At 47.1% G+C, this 15,186-nt stretch overlaps 1 protein-coding gene across 6 annotated transcripts in view; it reads left to right on the top strand.

Annotated features, from left to right (window-relative positions):
* Positions 1–13,480, top strand: part of MXRA7 (matrix remodeling associated 7) — a 49,626-nt gene extending 36,146 nt beyond the window's left edge. For 4 of the 6 annotated variants that reach the window (XM_048818220.2, XM_048818218.2, XM_048818219.2 and 1 more), the window contains one exon: positions 7,945–9,714. Coding sequence is in view for 4 of the 6 variants with exons in the window: in XM_048818218.2 (XP_048674175.2) it covers positions 7,945–7,984 (40 nt within the window). In the remaining 2 variants the exon portion in view is untranslated. Of the gene's footprint in view, positions 1–7,944; positions 9,715–13,215 lie in introns of those variants that run through there. The other 2 variants (XM_048818216.2, XM_048818215.2) reach the window with 1 other exon arrangement.
* Positions 13,481–15,186: the final 1,706 nt, after the last annotated feature.

The raw sequence follows: 15,186 nt of genomic DNA, 5'->3' as shown, positions 1-15,186 counted from the left end.
GTCTCTGATCATTTCAGTCTTAAAAATAGAGGCACTTCTCAGAAAAACAGAAGGAGGTGACCAGACTGGTGAATGTTTTGGCTAAACGTGGTTTACCAGATCCTGTTTCTTAAGTCTTGTCTTTTGCACTAGTGATTTGCCCCAGTTCTGGCCATCAGTTGCCAGCCAGAAGTGTAGCTGCCCCAATGCAAACCACTGGTGCAAACAGGCTAATCCACAATTTTCACTGGTGTGGTTTACCCCGGTTTCATGCTGTACCCGTGCAAATCACTGCTTGTAATGGTTTAACCTGGCTCCATGAGGTGCTGGCACAGGTGCAGCTGTCCTGGTGGCTGGGCCACAAGGGGGTACAGGCAGTGCTCTTAAATGCAACTACAGTGACTGAGATACACTGACTATTTTTAAAGTAGCCTTTGTCAGCTGCTTCCCAAACTTTGCTCCAAGTCCAAAAAGAATTTTTTGCAACTGGGCAGGAAGATGATCAGGACTTCACCCAACTCTGTAAACTTCTGCAGGGCTGGCAGACCGGTGTTTTTAAAGAGGAATAATTCCTTTTGGTCAGTTAATCCTTTTGTGACCTCTTTTCTTGGCCCAGAGCCTGGTCCTTGTAAAGTGCTGGCAAAACTAGTGTGGACGTTAGTGGGACACAGGAGTCAGCCCCCCCAGGAGTCTGTGCCTTTCTTAACACGCCTCCCTTCCCAGATTCATTGGCTGACCTGGGCTGGAGAAAGGAGAGAGCAAGTGTGTTTGACTCAGCATGAGTGTTTGTGGGAGGGTCTCTTCTCCCTCCTCCACCCCTCATTCCAGGGGCTTAGGAGAAGGTGAACATAGCCAGAAGTCCCCTGTAGGGTCTCTAATCCTAGGGGGGAAACAGGGTCATCCCTGTGAGTTGGAGAGAGAAAGGGTGGCAGCTGTATTTTCAGCATAATCACCTTTCACTGGTGGGTGTCAACTCAAACATCATAGATGCTTCTAATTCTTGCGTGGGCTGCAGGCATAGAAAGGGGCAACCCATAACACTCCAGACATTCTTGGCTGCAACTTTAGGATGTCAGCTAAGCCCAGCTTGTATTAATGTCAGAATGGGTTGGGGGAAGATGTTCGCCCCCAGATTTGCCCAAGGGTGAGGTTGGTCAGGAAGGAGAAGTGGAACCCTGATCCTGAGCGTGCGAATTCCTCCCCATCCTTCGAGCTTCAGGGGTTATTTTTCCAGCAAAGCCATAATATGCCTGGAGTAGGAGCGCCCTCTACAGGGCAAAGTGAACCCTTTTGATTTGGATCCGGACTTCAAACCCACAAGTAGGACAAACTCATTGGGAGGCAAGATTCCTTAGTATGTGAGTTTGCTACTTAGTGGGAGCCACTGGAATTAGGGACTAAACGATCCACTAGACTGTAGCTTCTCTATCCCACCCTGCATATTTCATGTGCGTTGTGCAGCCAAATCTGCAATTGCTTTGAGAAATCCCTGCCTTGCTCAAGGCTGGGGAGGCTGCAGAAAGATGCCGGGGGGGGATTGTCCCAACTGGGGGAAGTGGACTCATTATCCAATCAACCAGTTGAACTCTTTGGGGGGAAATTCTTTCCCTCCTTCTGAATGTTCCCCTCCCCTCCACTCTCCTGCCAAGTTCTTAGTAGAAATGAGCTGAGGGGGTGATACTTGGATCTGGTTTAGGCTTAGGCTAGGGTTCAAGGCTAAACTGGAGTCCAGCCCCAGGGGAGTTATAATATATTATGAGCTGATCTCATGAGATTTCCATTCTCTTGGGCCTCAATTTAGAACTGGAAAATTGGCCCCTTTCCACTTTGGGTCTTGCCTGAATCTGAAGTTCTTGAAATTCAAAGGGACGGGGTGGGAGAGCTGGTTTTCCAGTCTGCGCTCACCCCTAGTTAAGGATGGGGAGAAGAGACCCTGCCGTGATGTAGCATCGCGACATGAACCTAGGATCGAAACGGGGGTGCAGCTGGACATATAGAGGGAAGGTGGTGGTTTTAAACTGGAGAGCAGTGGTGGCGACTCCTCCAAAACGGACAAGGGCTGCAAGGGGCTGGTTGACGCTCTGACAGTCTATTCGCTGGATATATTTCGAACTCCTCCATTACTGTTTCCCCCAAGGGTGCACAGGGGGTGGGGCTGTAGCTGGACAGGTCTCCATTAGCATTCCCAGCTCCTGGGCTTTCCTACCATGTTCATCGCATGCTCCCCTCTGCTTGCTCATCAGTGCATTCTGCTTGCTTTCTCCTTTGTGTAGCATGGGGATTGGGGTGGGCATTTTCCCTTCCTCCTTCATCTCTTCCCCTTTGCTGCTTGCTTTCTCCCTGGCCCCTTCTTTGGCAGCTGTGCTTTCCTGTCCAGCATGGCGCTTCTTTTGGATGAGAGAGGCTGGTAAGTTTTTTTGTTGCTGTTCCTTTTTTTGCTTTTCATCTTCTGCAGCACGATAGGTGTCCTGGGGCGAGGGACAAGCAGTGAGGAGAAGGGGTTGGCACCTGCTGTTTTATTTAGGTCAGAATGATGGCCCTGTCTAGCAGCAGAGAGCATTATAGGCAATGCAATGCATATTGCCATTCAGCCAAAAAAAAGTCCAACGCCAAGAAATGTTTTCCCCTCCCTACCACATCCCTGATAGGAGCCCTGTGTTTCTCCGGTGGGTCTATGTTGGGCCCACACTGCAGTTGGGGCTAACCCGTCCCCAGGCATAGCTGCAGAAGTGCCAACCCTCCCCTCCCCTTTTCTGGCCAAATATTTACCTCTTCCCACTGAGTCCCTACCAAAAAGGTCTTCTAATCGAAAAGAGTTAAGCTCTGGCCCATTTATTGTTTTCCAATATAGCCACTAATCTCACTGCAGCCTTAACTATGATCCGGAGCCACACACGATGCTTCCATAACCGAGAGCCAACAGCGTAATGGAAAAATCCCCGTTTCCCTCCCCACGCTTAATACTCAGACTTAAACTTTTCTGGGGCAGGGGATCGCACAGTCCTCTTGGAAGAAAGCAGCCCCCTCTCCCCTGTTTGGTAGAACACCCTCTACAAATGGGGTGCTGCACATAAAAAAATCATAAGAGTCACATGTAGAAAATATTGCCCGTGTCCTGTGTGTGGCAACGGGGGAGCTTTGAGAGCTCCTGGCAGCTTTTTCCATAAGTTTCGAGTCTCTTCTCTTTCACTGTGTTGGGCTGAGAATATGGGTCCCGCTTTGAGCTGCTGGGTTCTTTTCCTGTCTCTGCTCAGCTCCCCAATTCTCCTCTGGCTCATGGCTGCTTCTCTGTGTCTCCCCGGTCCATTATTCATGACCTGTCTTCATCAGCTTCTGCTTTGCTTAGTCCTGTGTTCCCATGGGCAGCTTGCCATTCTCCATCTCCTAACTCACTGGGAGTCTCAAACCTCTGGCACACCTGCATTCTCCCATAGCAGGGAGCAGCGGGTGCCTGTAGAGGAACTTGGGCTGAATACCCAGACAATGCATAAGTTACAAGCCAATAAGTAGGTGTAAAGCCAAAACCTGGTGTAATTTATATGCCAAGGGGCCAGAAGTACCCATAAGTCTGCCTTTTGCTCCACTTTACTCATCACTTTGGAGTCTGGCCCTTTGGGCAAGATTTTCAGGAGCTGAAGGGACGTAGGCCTGGTCTACACTAGAAAAGTCAGTCGGTTTAACTCTGTCAGTCAAGGGTGTGAAAAATCCACACTCCTGAGCAATGTAGTTAAGCCAACCTGAACCCCGGTATAGAAGGCGCTAGGTCAACAGAAGATTTCTTCCATCAAGCTATCTACCACCTCTCGGGGAGGTGGATTACCTACACCAACCAGAGAATTCCTGCCGTCGGCCTACGAAGCGTCTACACTGAAGCTCTGCAGCTGTGCCGCGGTAGCATTTTCAGTGTAGACAAGCCCCAGGAGCACAAGTCCTACTGAAAGTCAATGGGGCTTGTGGTCCTAAATCATGTAAACTCTTTTCAAAATACCACTTGCCTAGTGTCCCTGTGAAATGATGGATAGGGTGGGTACTTCTGGAGGTCACTTTGTGTATTTAGCCTTTTGACTTCTTGTTAACTCCATGCTGCAGGAGGCATTTGGATTCCCATTGATTAAAGCTTGTTCCATAGCCCTTTACCTTCCCTCTTCGTCTCTCTTTCTAAGTGTCAGCAGTCTCTAATGTTTTCTCTATGCTGAAGCAGTCTCTCCATGCCTCACCCACTGGCAGAAGCAGCCAGAGAACTCAGGTTCGATGCCCCCTTCCTCATACTCAACATAACCTCAGAGGGCTGTGGTGAATCAAGGAGAACAGTTAAGGTCCCAGCCATGGGAGGCAGTTTGATATACTGGGCACCCCTTGTGAGCCGGACCCTGTACCAAGTTTAAGATGGTAATTAAAAAGGGGCTCAGTACCTGCAAGGGATGGTATGGAGGAAAGGTGGCGGTGGGAACATCCCTCACAGGAAGAACTGGGAGGCCAAAGGTGGGCTGGGATGCTGAGAGAAACTCTTCCACCCAATGCCCTGGTCTACCCAGTTCCGGTGACCCTTCCTCATTGACATCCCATCAGGATCAAGCGTGTTTTCACTCTGGACTGGGAGGGGGTTGGCCCTTCATGGAGCCAGCCAAGCTTCTGCTTCTCCTTTCTGGATTTCATAGACACCAGAGGCTGAGCAGCTGGTGCTCCGGGCAAAGTCAACGCTTCTGAAAATCGGGGCCTAAGTTAATCAGCTGCCACCGTATGCAGCCTGCAAAGGCATTCCTATCTCCTTCAGTGAGCAAACGGAACCTGCGCTGGGAGCTACACCATATCCCCTGAAAGTCTGGGTCTGCACCTCAATGTTTAGCAAGGGTTAATCCAAGTGCTTAATAGCTGGCCCATCTGGTGTGTTTTTCATGTGTCTGAAGGACAACTTAGCTGACCTCACAGTGCCACATCCCTGTCCCCTTCAGCCAGTGCATGGAAAGTGCCTTCCCCTTTGCTCTGTCAGCACTGCTTAGGCTATCCCGCTCTCCCCGGAGGCTGGTAGTCAGTCCCATTTGGATGAGGAAACAGAGCCACAGAAAGCCTAAAGGACTCTTCCCAAAGTCCGAGAGGAAGCTTCAGGTTTCAACTAAACCCCGATGTGTTCATGATGGAGGGTGGAGGAGGGAGGCATTTGAAACGGAAAAGGAAGGAAAGGGACTCGGGAGCTTTTGGCTCCAGTCCCACTGGCCAGTTGCTAGATGGTGCTTCTCCCCTGATTCTGTGTCCTCCATGGGTAAGCTGTGGTGCCATTTCCACCCCACCTAGTCTAACGCCTGGACTGTAGGAACTCCTCCAGCGGGTGCATAGTATGGAGTCCTGTTACCTCACATTGACTGGAGTAACTTCTACACCCTTCCTACTGCACCCCTGCTGTGCCACATCAGCTGTGGGAAGGGGCGGCACCGGAGACTCTGCTCTACCTGTGAAGAGGGAGGTCCGTGACCAGAAGTCTTGATTTCCTTCACTTAGAGGGGACCAAAGAGCAGGGTCGGAGCACTCCATAGAGTTCTAACGGCCTGGCCTGCACCTGCCCCCATCTCTCCTCGGGAGGTGCCACCCACGGAGATGGCATGTCCCCGCCTGACGGGATTCTGCTGGGATCAAGATGGAGCATGGCCTTCTGGGACCTGCAGCATCCAAACCTCCCCTCGTGCTAGGTGAAGGTGCCTCTGCTATACCAGCTGGGTGCAGTTCTGGGCGAGTTACCAATCTGGCCCTTGGGCAGGGAGCATTTGGACAATCCCTGTCCCTGCTGAAGGGATGGGCCTCCCTGTAAAGAAGGAGCCTAAACTGAGCCTTTAGCACCATGTGAATTCATGTGCAATCGGGTTAATAGCATTTGGCATAGAGAGGTTTTTTAGCCTTAGATGAAAGTGTGGGGTGAGGAGTGTGGACCTCCATTAGCGACTCTCTTGAGGAGACACTCAAGCTTTGATGCCAGGCCCAGACAGTATGTGGCAGTCTGACTCTCCCCTTCCCAGCTTGTTTGGGGATGAAGGGTAGGAAGGGAGGGGGCTGGAATAGGAGACATATCAACCTGGCTGCTTTTTGAAAGAGATGTTTTGTGCTTTAATCATCTAACAGCTGCAGTGGCCCGGGTCCTAGGTGGAGAGGTCTGCTAAGAGACTCCCACAATGCATACAGCCATGGGCCAGTCCAGAACAGGGAGTCTGGCTTCCACCTGTCCATGGAAACACAGGGCAAGGTTCTCATTTACATTACGGTCCCTTTACCCCATGCTGGCACCTTAAAGAAGGTGTAAATGTGATTTGCTCCTACTTTAAAGAACCAGAGTGGTGTAAAGGGGCTAGTGTAAATGGGGATCTGGGCCATATGGTTTGCCCTACCAGATCACAATAATATTCCATCTTATCGGCCACTGCCAGAGGTAGGATTCCGGACACCTGAGGCTTTGGATAAAGGGGAACCCCCCATCCCAGGATCCTCCCAACCCAGACACTCACAAATCGATACACTTAGCCAGATGGACAATGCTGTACCTTTCTGGCAGTAGAGAGGAAAATCGTTCCTGGCCCCTACAGCAATCAGCTTATTCCCTGAATTATGGAATCTGATTCTCCTTCTCTTCCCAACCATGGCAGGGTAATAATGACCTGACCCCCACCCCCCTCACTCCCCCTGCACAGTGAATCCTCCAGAGCGATTATCCCCTCTGAAGTATTTCCTTTATTCTAAACTGGGCACCTGCTAAGCTTGCTTGTACACAGCCCGGTAGTAGAGAAGCTTTACTGATGCTCAGTGTGCATCTCCAGTCTGGATCTAGCCCATAAACTAGGCTCACTTACCTGTTGGGAGGTGAGGGTATTTTGCACGGAGGGACTGTACCCCTGCCTGATGCTGAAGACACTGCTACGTTATAGGTGTGGAGATCTACTTCAACTGAAATTAGGAGCAGAAATATGCCAAATGGGACTTAGTCTATGAAAGAAGTGGGCATGCAGCTGAAGAGTTGAGGCATGTTTGGGCTTGCCTTCCTACCCTTGGAGGTTATCCCTGCCTGCTCTGAGAGGCATCCTATAAAAAGTATGAACAGTAGTCTAGAGACAAAGCTTAGCCTTTCCACGAATGGAGAATTCCTAATGGTTAGAGCCAGAGAGCAGTGACAGAACTACTGTGTTCTAGCCCTGGCTCTGGCAATGACTTGATATGAGACCTTGGAAAAGTCATTTAGCCTCTCTGCACCTCAGTCTGTCCATCTAGAATATTAGTCCAAAGCATCTTCCCTACCTCCTTGGCAGGTGCTGAGCTTCACCACTCCCAAAGCAATCCGAGATCCTCCAATGAAAAGCAGAGTAGTCGTGTTTATGGATTGACCCCCCCCCCCCAGGGCCTGCCATGTGACTATGTCCTGTTTAATACAAAAGGGACAGGCAACACTAGAGCAATAGGTATTTTTTCTGGAGGAAGATTTTAGAAAGAACAGTCTTTGTCTTTGCATGCTCAAGCCTGCTGCCGATAGCATGAGACTGTTAGCGAAGCAGTCGCGTGTTCACCCCAGGGCTTACCTCCCCCCACTGGCTTGGCGTGTGCTGAGGAGTATTGAGCCAGGCAGGTAATCCAGGTGCTCTGGAATGCTCTGGGTCCACTCAGAACAGGAGCTGCCACAGCACCCAATTTGTAGGTCAGAAGGGTCTGAATTGTACTGGGTACCAATCAAGAGGGCATGCAGTCATTTTTTTGGCTTACTCTGTTGTTTGGGTTTAGACTATCTTGCTGCAATTGATGAAGCAAAAAGCCTCTTACTTTGAGGCATTACAGTCTGCAAATGGCTCTTTGTGAATCAGAAACTTTCTTTGCCTCCCCCTCCAGCACCAAGTCCTTTTCCCTTGCTCGTTACAAAAATAATTAACAAACCAAACTCAAAAGGTGAAATGACTGAAATGAATTCTCTTCTTTTCTCCTTGTTTCTCTTTGCAGAACTGAAGACTATATGAAGTTATCCCTAACCTCCTCCTAAAGGCTTTTCCCTTGGCATCTTAAAGGCTTGAGAGAAATACCAAAACCAACCAAACACACAAACAAAAGAAAAAAACAATAAACCCTCAAAACTCGGGACTTTCTCCTTGGCTGAAGTTGGGTTCTTCAAAATAACTCCTTGTGGTATCAAGGTTAAGGAGAATCTCTTGCTTGGGTCCCTGGATGCGACCAGGCTAGAGCCATGACTGGAATTGTGTTTGGGGGTTCAAGACCTAATATGGGACTGAGACCCCCCAAACAGAACCCAGAGTGAACACCAAAAATTCAGTAAGTCTACTGAGTTGTGTTAATCACACTCTGTCTGCCCTACCCTGAAATCTGTATTGTTCCTTTAGAGGAAATGGGCAAAAGCCAGATGTTATCTTAGATCTACCCAGATGTTGTACCCGAGTATCCAAGCCATTTCCTCCAGGGACCAAACTCATCCTTTAGCTTTGAAAATTACAGCTGGAGATTTAAAACATTGTTTAGCATTGGGAGGGGGGCGGGGTTTGACAGACTATCGCTGGACTGACTTAATCTTGCTCTGTAATCATTTCAGCAGAGAGCTGATCCTTTAGTTTAGGTAGAGGGCAGACCTGAGAAGTGAGATTGGTTTGTCTTGTAGCTCTACTGTTTGTGGTGACTTCCCGTTGAGGAGCCCAAGCTTTGTTAACGATTGGTAGTGCCTGGATTTACTTTTCCCTGCTCCAGTTCCCAAGAGGGAGAGGGTGGAGGAGGTAGCCCTGAAATTGAGGGCTCCCTCTGGATTATGATGAGTTTCTGGGGGTGCCAACAGCGTTTCCCGTTCCCTTCTCCACACCACCTTACTGTTCTAATACCCCTTTCTCTTTCCCATACCCTTTTGTCACTGTTGCTGGCCTGCCTGCTTTGCCCGAGGTTCAGCTCCTCTTCTGAGCCTTGTCATATACAGGAGATGAGCTCTGCTGGGCATCAGCACCCGCTCAATTGAGATCTAACTTCAAATAGGGTCGGGCTGATTTGCTGGAAGTCCTTCCATGGGAAGAGGGTTTTGAGTCCTCTGGTGATATCACTTCCTGTCCTGCTGCATTACAGCATAGTTGGAATCTGTCCTCCAAGCTTCCCTTCATTTTTGTGGAAAGGCCGCCTCTTAGCTAAAGCTTCAAGCATATAAAAAACCAGGCTGCTTTGTTTTATTCCTACACAGACAATACTTGAAACTATTTACTCGGTCGTTCTTTGCCGCGCCTGGGTTTGGAGAATGTTTGTCTGTAAAAAGGGCTCATTTCACAAACAGCCGGAGGCTTCAGCTTTAAGGAAGCTGCCCCTTCCAAGCCGGTAACTGCTAGCACATTAAATGGATTGCTTATGAATCCTAGACACACAAGGCCGCTCTGCTTCAAGGTACCCAATGTGACTGGCCATTCTGTTTCCAATTCGTGCTGGCTGGCAGATTTGACGTTCCAAGCATGTGACTATGCAAAGAATGCCTTATATACAGATATGTTTAAGTTATACGGCAAAATGTACATCAAGCAAGCAAAGTCTATAGCTGAGCCCAGATTTTGCAAGTGGCAGCGAGTTAAGCTATTTCTTTAACAACAACAAAAAGGCTGTCTGGGTATTTTTTTACCTTTTTTTTTTTTTTTTTTTTCATCTGAAGGTGGCTCTTATACACAGGACTGTAATTCTAGTGGCTTGAAACTGTAAATTGCCTTTGTTCAGTTCAATAAATCTTTGAATAGTTTATTTGGATGGGCATTGTGTTGTTTATACCTTTTGCTTTTTTTCCCTCCTTCTCTCTTCCACAGAACTTCTCTAGTGATGATTTATAGCATTACATCTGCATCCCATATCTTTCACTGCTTTTGCTGCACTAGCAGGGAATTCTTATTCACGTGAAAATACCCAATAAGGACTTGGTGTCACACAGAATGTGGAGGAAGACACTGTCCTTGCTGCAGCGAAATAATCATGGTGCTTTTACAGGGTGTTACTGCTGTGGAAAGCAACAGAGAAATTTTAAAGTCTTACTCAGCAGATTTGCTTCCTATACGTGCCCAGAGTCAGGACTTTAGTGACAGAGGGCCAGACTGTGATGTCACTCTGTGAATAAGGATATCTTACTCCACAACTAGTTCCATTGACTTCAGTGGGAGCAGAGTTCGGCCAACACTGTTAAAAATCTCACCCTGAAACCTTTTGATTTTACTTCTGTTGGAGCCAGGCAGAGTCAGTGAAGCTGGGAGAGATGAGCTGGACTCTGTTTTTGCTCCTGCACCATCTGTAGTATTCGTGAAGTTCCAATTGCAGAATCTTTGGCCAAGATTTTCAAATGTGACAAGGTTATTTTGGGAGCCTCCATTTTTGGGTAGCCAAAACCCTGTACAGAGACCTGATTTTCAGAAGGTGAGTCCTCAGCACTTTCTGAAAATCAGGTCCATTTGCAGGGTCTCAAGTGAGGTGCCTCCAATCATTAATTACTTTTGAAAATCTTGAGTTGAAATTTTCAAAGAGCTAAGGGAATAAGGAGCAGAACTACCATTGATTTTCAACAAGAGTTCAGCTGTTTTGAAAATCCCAGCCTTAGCCTATTTTGTCAGTGATGAGTGAAAGCCAAGTGCATTGATATTGGGTAAAAACAAAAACAAACAAAAAAACACATTGAGACTTTTCTGTGACCATACTAGAAAAGAAGTATAGGTCACTGAAAGTTGCAATTGTGTTTAGACTTTTTCACAATCTATTAAGCTGCTTGGGAACAATAAGGAAAAGAACCAGAACTAATTTTTGTTCCCAGCTGGAATAAACTTCAACGGTGCCTGTGTAAGGAGAAGAACACATACTGAATTTCTCCAGACTAGATAGGAGATATGCCCCCCTGGAATCCAATGAAGTTCTGAAATAAAATATGAGGATCTGTAACTGCTGTGTCTCCCTTCCTTTTTCATATTCTGAAAAGGTCAGTTTAATGCATTCTCTTGTAAGTGAGAAAAGTATATGAGAGACAATGGGATTCTTGAGGGTTATAGACTTCAGATTCCATTGGTTCAGCAGGGGTATAACGACTGCTCCAAGCCAAGGCTGTACAGAGAAGATTTCATTTCATAACAAAAGATCCTAGCTCATTAACAGAATATATATAGTCTTTAAATGCTACAGCCACATGCATTCTGATTGTAGAACAAAGTAACTGGCACAATAGCTGCTTCTGTTTGCTAAGCTCTGTTTTTTCAGAATTCTGTTTCCCCCACAATGTTGATAGCACCAAAGTTAAAGCAGGGTGGGAAATGCAGCTCACTTGTCACCACTTCTGATTGGTATTATTAATGTTTATCAGTAGGTGTAAGGAACATGCACAACCCTTCCAGTTCCAGGTTGTGCTTCCCAGATTGAAAGCTCTTCTGTTCACCTGTGGCAATGGCTCATCTACCATTGATTTTGGTTTTTAATGCAAAATTCCCAGTGGGATTGCTGTTGATGGACCAATGCTCTGCTCTGTTGTTTCCCCCACAAATTGAAACTGCTTCTGTCTTCTCTAGAGAGAGATGGGGAGTGAGGTAATATTTTTTTATTGGTGAAAAAAACAAGCTTTTGAGCTACACAGAGCTTTTCAGGTCTTTTGTCTGCTCTAGACATTTATACCACTCTCATCGCCACAACTTCTAAGCAGCTTCCCGCTTAAGTTTTACGCAGCCATATTCCTAAAACTGTGATTTCACTACCAAAAAAGGTGTATTTCTACATCAAAGTAACTAACTCAAGATACCTATTTTGAGGTAAAATCCTAGTGGAGACAAAACACAGGTAATTTTTAACTCTTTGTATCTAGTTGAGGTTAACCCCAGGTTGGGGGGTGGGGGTTATAGGATCAACCTCATCTAGCTATATGGACTTGTCTCCCCTAGGATTTTACGTTGATATCGCTATCTTGATGTAAAATCACAGCTTTTAGTGCAGTGAAGACATAGCTTAACACCAGCTGAGTTCTGATCGTCCATCTTCCTGTGCTTGTGAGATTGCCACTTGCAATATCTGCTTCCCAGCACAACCTCCAGAGACTCATTCCATGGTGGTATCGTCACCATGGAGTGAAACAAAATTCTGATGCTTTCATTTGTTAGCGAAAACTCTTGCTGCACACTCTCCCGTTGTCTGTCTCAGCTGCGGCAAAAGAGTCCCTAGAGTTTATTACCAGGTCAGGGTGCCAGAATATCTGGGAGGTAAGGAAGAGACTTGTGAGGATAGGTTTGGCCACTGGAATGAGAATCTACTACTATAGACAGGAGGGCTGGCTGTGCCAGAAGCAGAGAATCCTGGGAAGGTGGGTTTTGGGACCGCAGAGACTGAAGGCCAATCCTCCACCCACTGTCAGCAGCCTGCACCAGGGACCAGTGGTGCTGGGGGCGTTTGAATCTGTGTGGACAGCACCAGCTCTGCATTTCTGACCTGCTGTGGGTCAACAGACTCTGTTCTTATGTGGGATAGAAGGGCAGTAAGAGCTTTGAGGTTTATATAATAGCAAAGCCTTGTTCCGCCCTTGTTACAGTCATAACACCACGGCTCCTTTAGTTCTCATAATCTGAGGCAGGAGAACCAAGGACTGCATGTAATAGGTGGGGAACTCGCTGCACTCTCAGGGAGACTTGCAGTGAGACCACATCAGTCCTGTAACCAATCCCAGCTAGTAATGAAACAGAACCCTCTCCTCCTTCCCCTTAAAAAAAATTAGGGGTAGATATAACAGAATATGTCCATGTGCTAGGTTCAGGGCCAACTCCTGATGCCCATTACTCAACACTGGAAAAAAAACCTAGTAAACCCCAATGCAAGAATGACTTCTCTCTCTGATCACTCATTTCCCAGTAGCAGACTAACGGCTTGTGTACACTTGAAAGTTAATTTGGATTAAGGTAATATTTAAAGTGCAATAACAATTCTAGAATAACTCCATGTGTAGACACTCTTATTTCAGAATAGAAGAGTGTCTGTAGACAAGCCCTAAGAAAGCTCAAAATAAGGGGGTATGTCTGGGAATAAAGCTGGTTACTTTAAAGAGTTGGATTGTGTGTGTGTGTGTGTTTGAGGAGTGGGTATTAAGGGTCAAATTCTGCTCATTTTATATGCACAGATTTGCTGAAGTCAACAGGACTCGTAAGGTGAGCGTCATGTGTCATTTGACTCCATCATTGCTGTTCACAGTGCCTCTTGGAGGGTGGCTATTTCTCTTTTTACTTTTCTTCTTGACAGGGTTCAGAGAGAGCAGCTGACTGCCATCTTCAGGCTCATGAAGGAAAACAGTGAGACATTTGGAGAGATGACGGAAGGAGACATGAAGGAGCAGCTTAAACTTTATGACATGTAGGCTCACAGCCATTACAGTCTATGGCCTGCCAGCTGCCTCAGCCCTTATCATATGAGACACTGGAGACTAGTGCTATAAAACTGTCACTAAATGCATAATCAGTTTCATATTTTGGATGGTTTGCAAAAATGAATAGGCCTCTTTCAAATATTTCAAAGACTTGTAATTTCTATCTTTACTGGTTTTCCTAAAGGAGCTATTGCTGTATTTTCATCTCATGCAGAGATATTTCAACTCTTTCTGACCAGTTAGTAAGAGTCAGACCATACAGCATGGTGAAATCTGTAACTGTATTCTGAGTATGCTTTGTAAGTATGTATTTCTTCACTCTGATCCTCCATCATCTTGGTGTCTGAAGGAATCAGAGTAAAGTAAAACAGCAGCGGCTGCACACTCTAACGTGGATAAAATGGGAGGTTACCCCTTTTAGGGTATATCTGCACTGCAGCTGAGAGTGTGTTTCCCAGTGTTCATAGACAGACACACACAGGAGCTTGAGCCATTGTGGTACAGGAAGCAGCTTGGGCTAGCCACACAAGTACAATCATGTTCAACCCCCTGTGTACATACTCGGGCAGCTAGACGGAGCCGCTGCCCAGGCCACCACAGCCACGCTGCTATTCTTGGTGCACTGGTTCAAGCAGAGCTAGCACGTGTCTGTTTTCCCACGGTGGAGAATATGCTCCCAAATGCAGCATATATGGTCAGTCAGGATCATGCCTATCGATTATTCAGACAGTATAGGGCTGATGTCAGATGATTCATTAAAGTTTTTTGGCTGGAAACCAGTGATTCTGAAGGAGGATAAAGCTGCCAGGCACAGTATGTGAATAACTTCTGTAAGTGCATTTTTGCTGTCACCCAGACCAACTATCTGCTTATGGGCATAGTCTGCATCTATAATCACCATCGAAACCTACGTGGAACAGAATGTTCAGTCAAGCTATGTTTCATGCAAATAACTTTTCCATTTCAGTTTGGGAAATTTCATTCCCCCCACCCCCAATTTTGCTTCTCCATAAAAGTATGGGGCAACTGCTGTTTTTCTCATTGCATTATGCAGCAGCAGAAAATGCCACTTCCATTGGAATTTTTGAGTGGAAGCAAGACAGTGGCCATCTTTGAAAATGATCTTTGGACAGAGGCAAGAGGATGGGAAGCACAGTGAGAAACTGATTTACATCTATGTCATAGTCCTTTGTGAAACAGAGGGTATGTCTACACTACGGAATAAGGTCGAATTTATAGAAGTCGGTTTTTTAGAAATCGGTTTTATATATTCGAGTGTGTGTGTCCCCACAGAAAATGCTCTAAGTGCAGTAACTCGGCGGAGTGCTTCCACAATACCGAGGCTAGCGTCGACTTCCGGAGTGTTGCACTGTGGGTAGCTATCCCACAGTTCCTGCAGTCTCCGCTGCCCATTGGAATTCTGGGTTGAGATCCCAATACCTGATGGGGCTAAAACATTGTCGCGGGTGGTTCTGGATACATATCGTCAGGCCCCCCTTCCCTCTCTCCCTCCGTGAAAGCAAGGGCAGACAATCGTTTCGCGCCTTTTTTCCTGAGTTACCTGTGCAGACGCCATACCACGGCAAGCATGGAGCCCACTCAGGTAACCGTCACCGTATGTCTCCTGGGTGCTGGCAGACGCGGTATGGCATTGCTACACAGTAGCAGCAACCCATTGCCTTCTGGCAGCAGACGGTGCAGTACGACTGGTAGCCGTCCTCGTCGTGTCCGAGGTGCTCCTGGCCACATCGGCTGGGAGCGCCTGGGCAGACATGGGCGCAGGGACTAAATTTGGAGTGGCTTGACCAGATAATTCTCTTTAGTCCTGCAGTCAGTCCTATTGAACC

The sequence above is a fragment of the Caretta caretta genome, chromosome 14, assembly GCF_965140235.1.
Source record: "Caretta caretta isolate rCarCar2 chromosome 14, rCarCar1.hap1, whole genome shotgun sequence".
In the NCBI taxonomy this organism is placed as follows: Eukaryota; Metazoa; Chordata; order Testudines; family Cheloniidae; genus Caretta; species Caretta caretta.
Note: the sequence above shows the minus strand (reverse complement) of the source record. Positions and strands in the feature narration are given on the sequence as shown.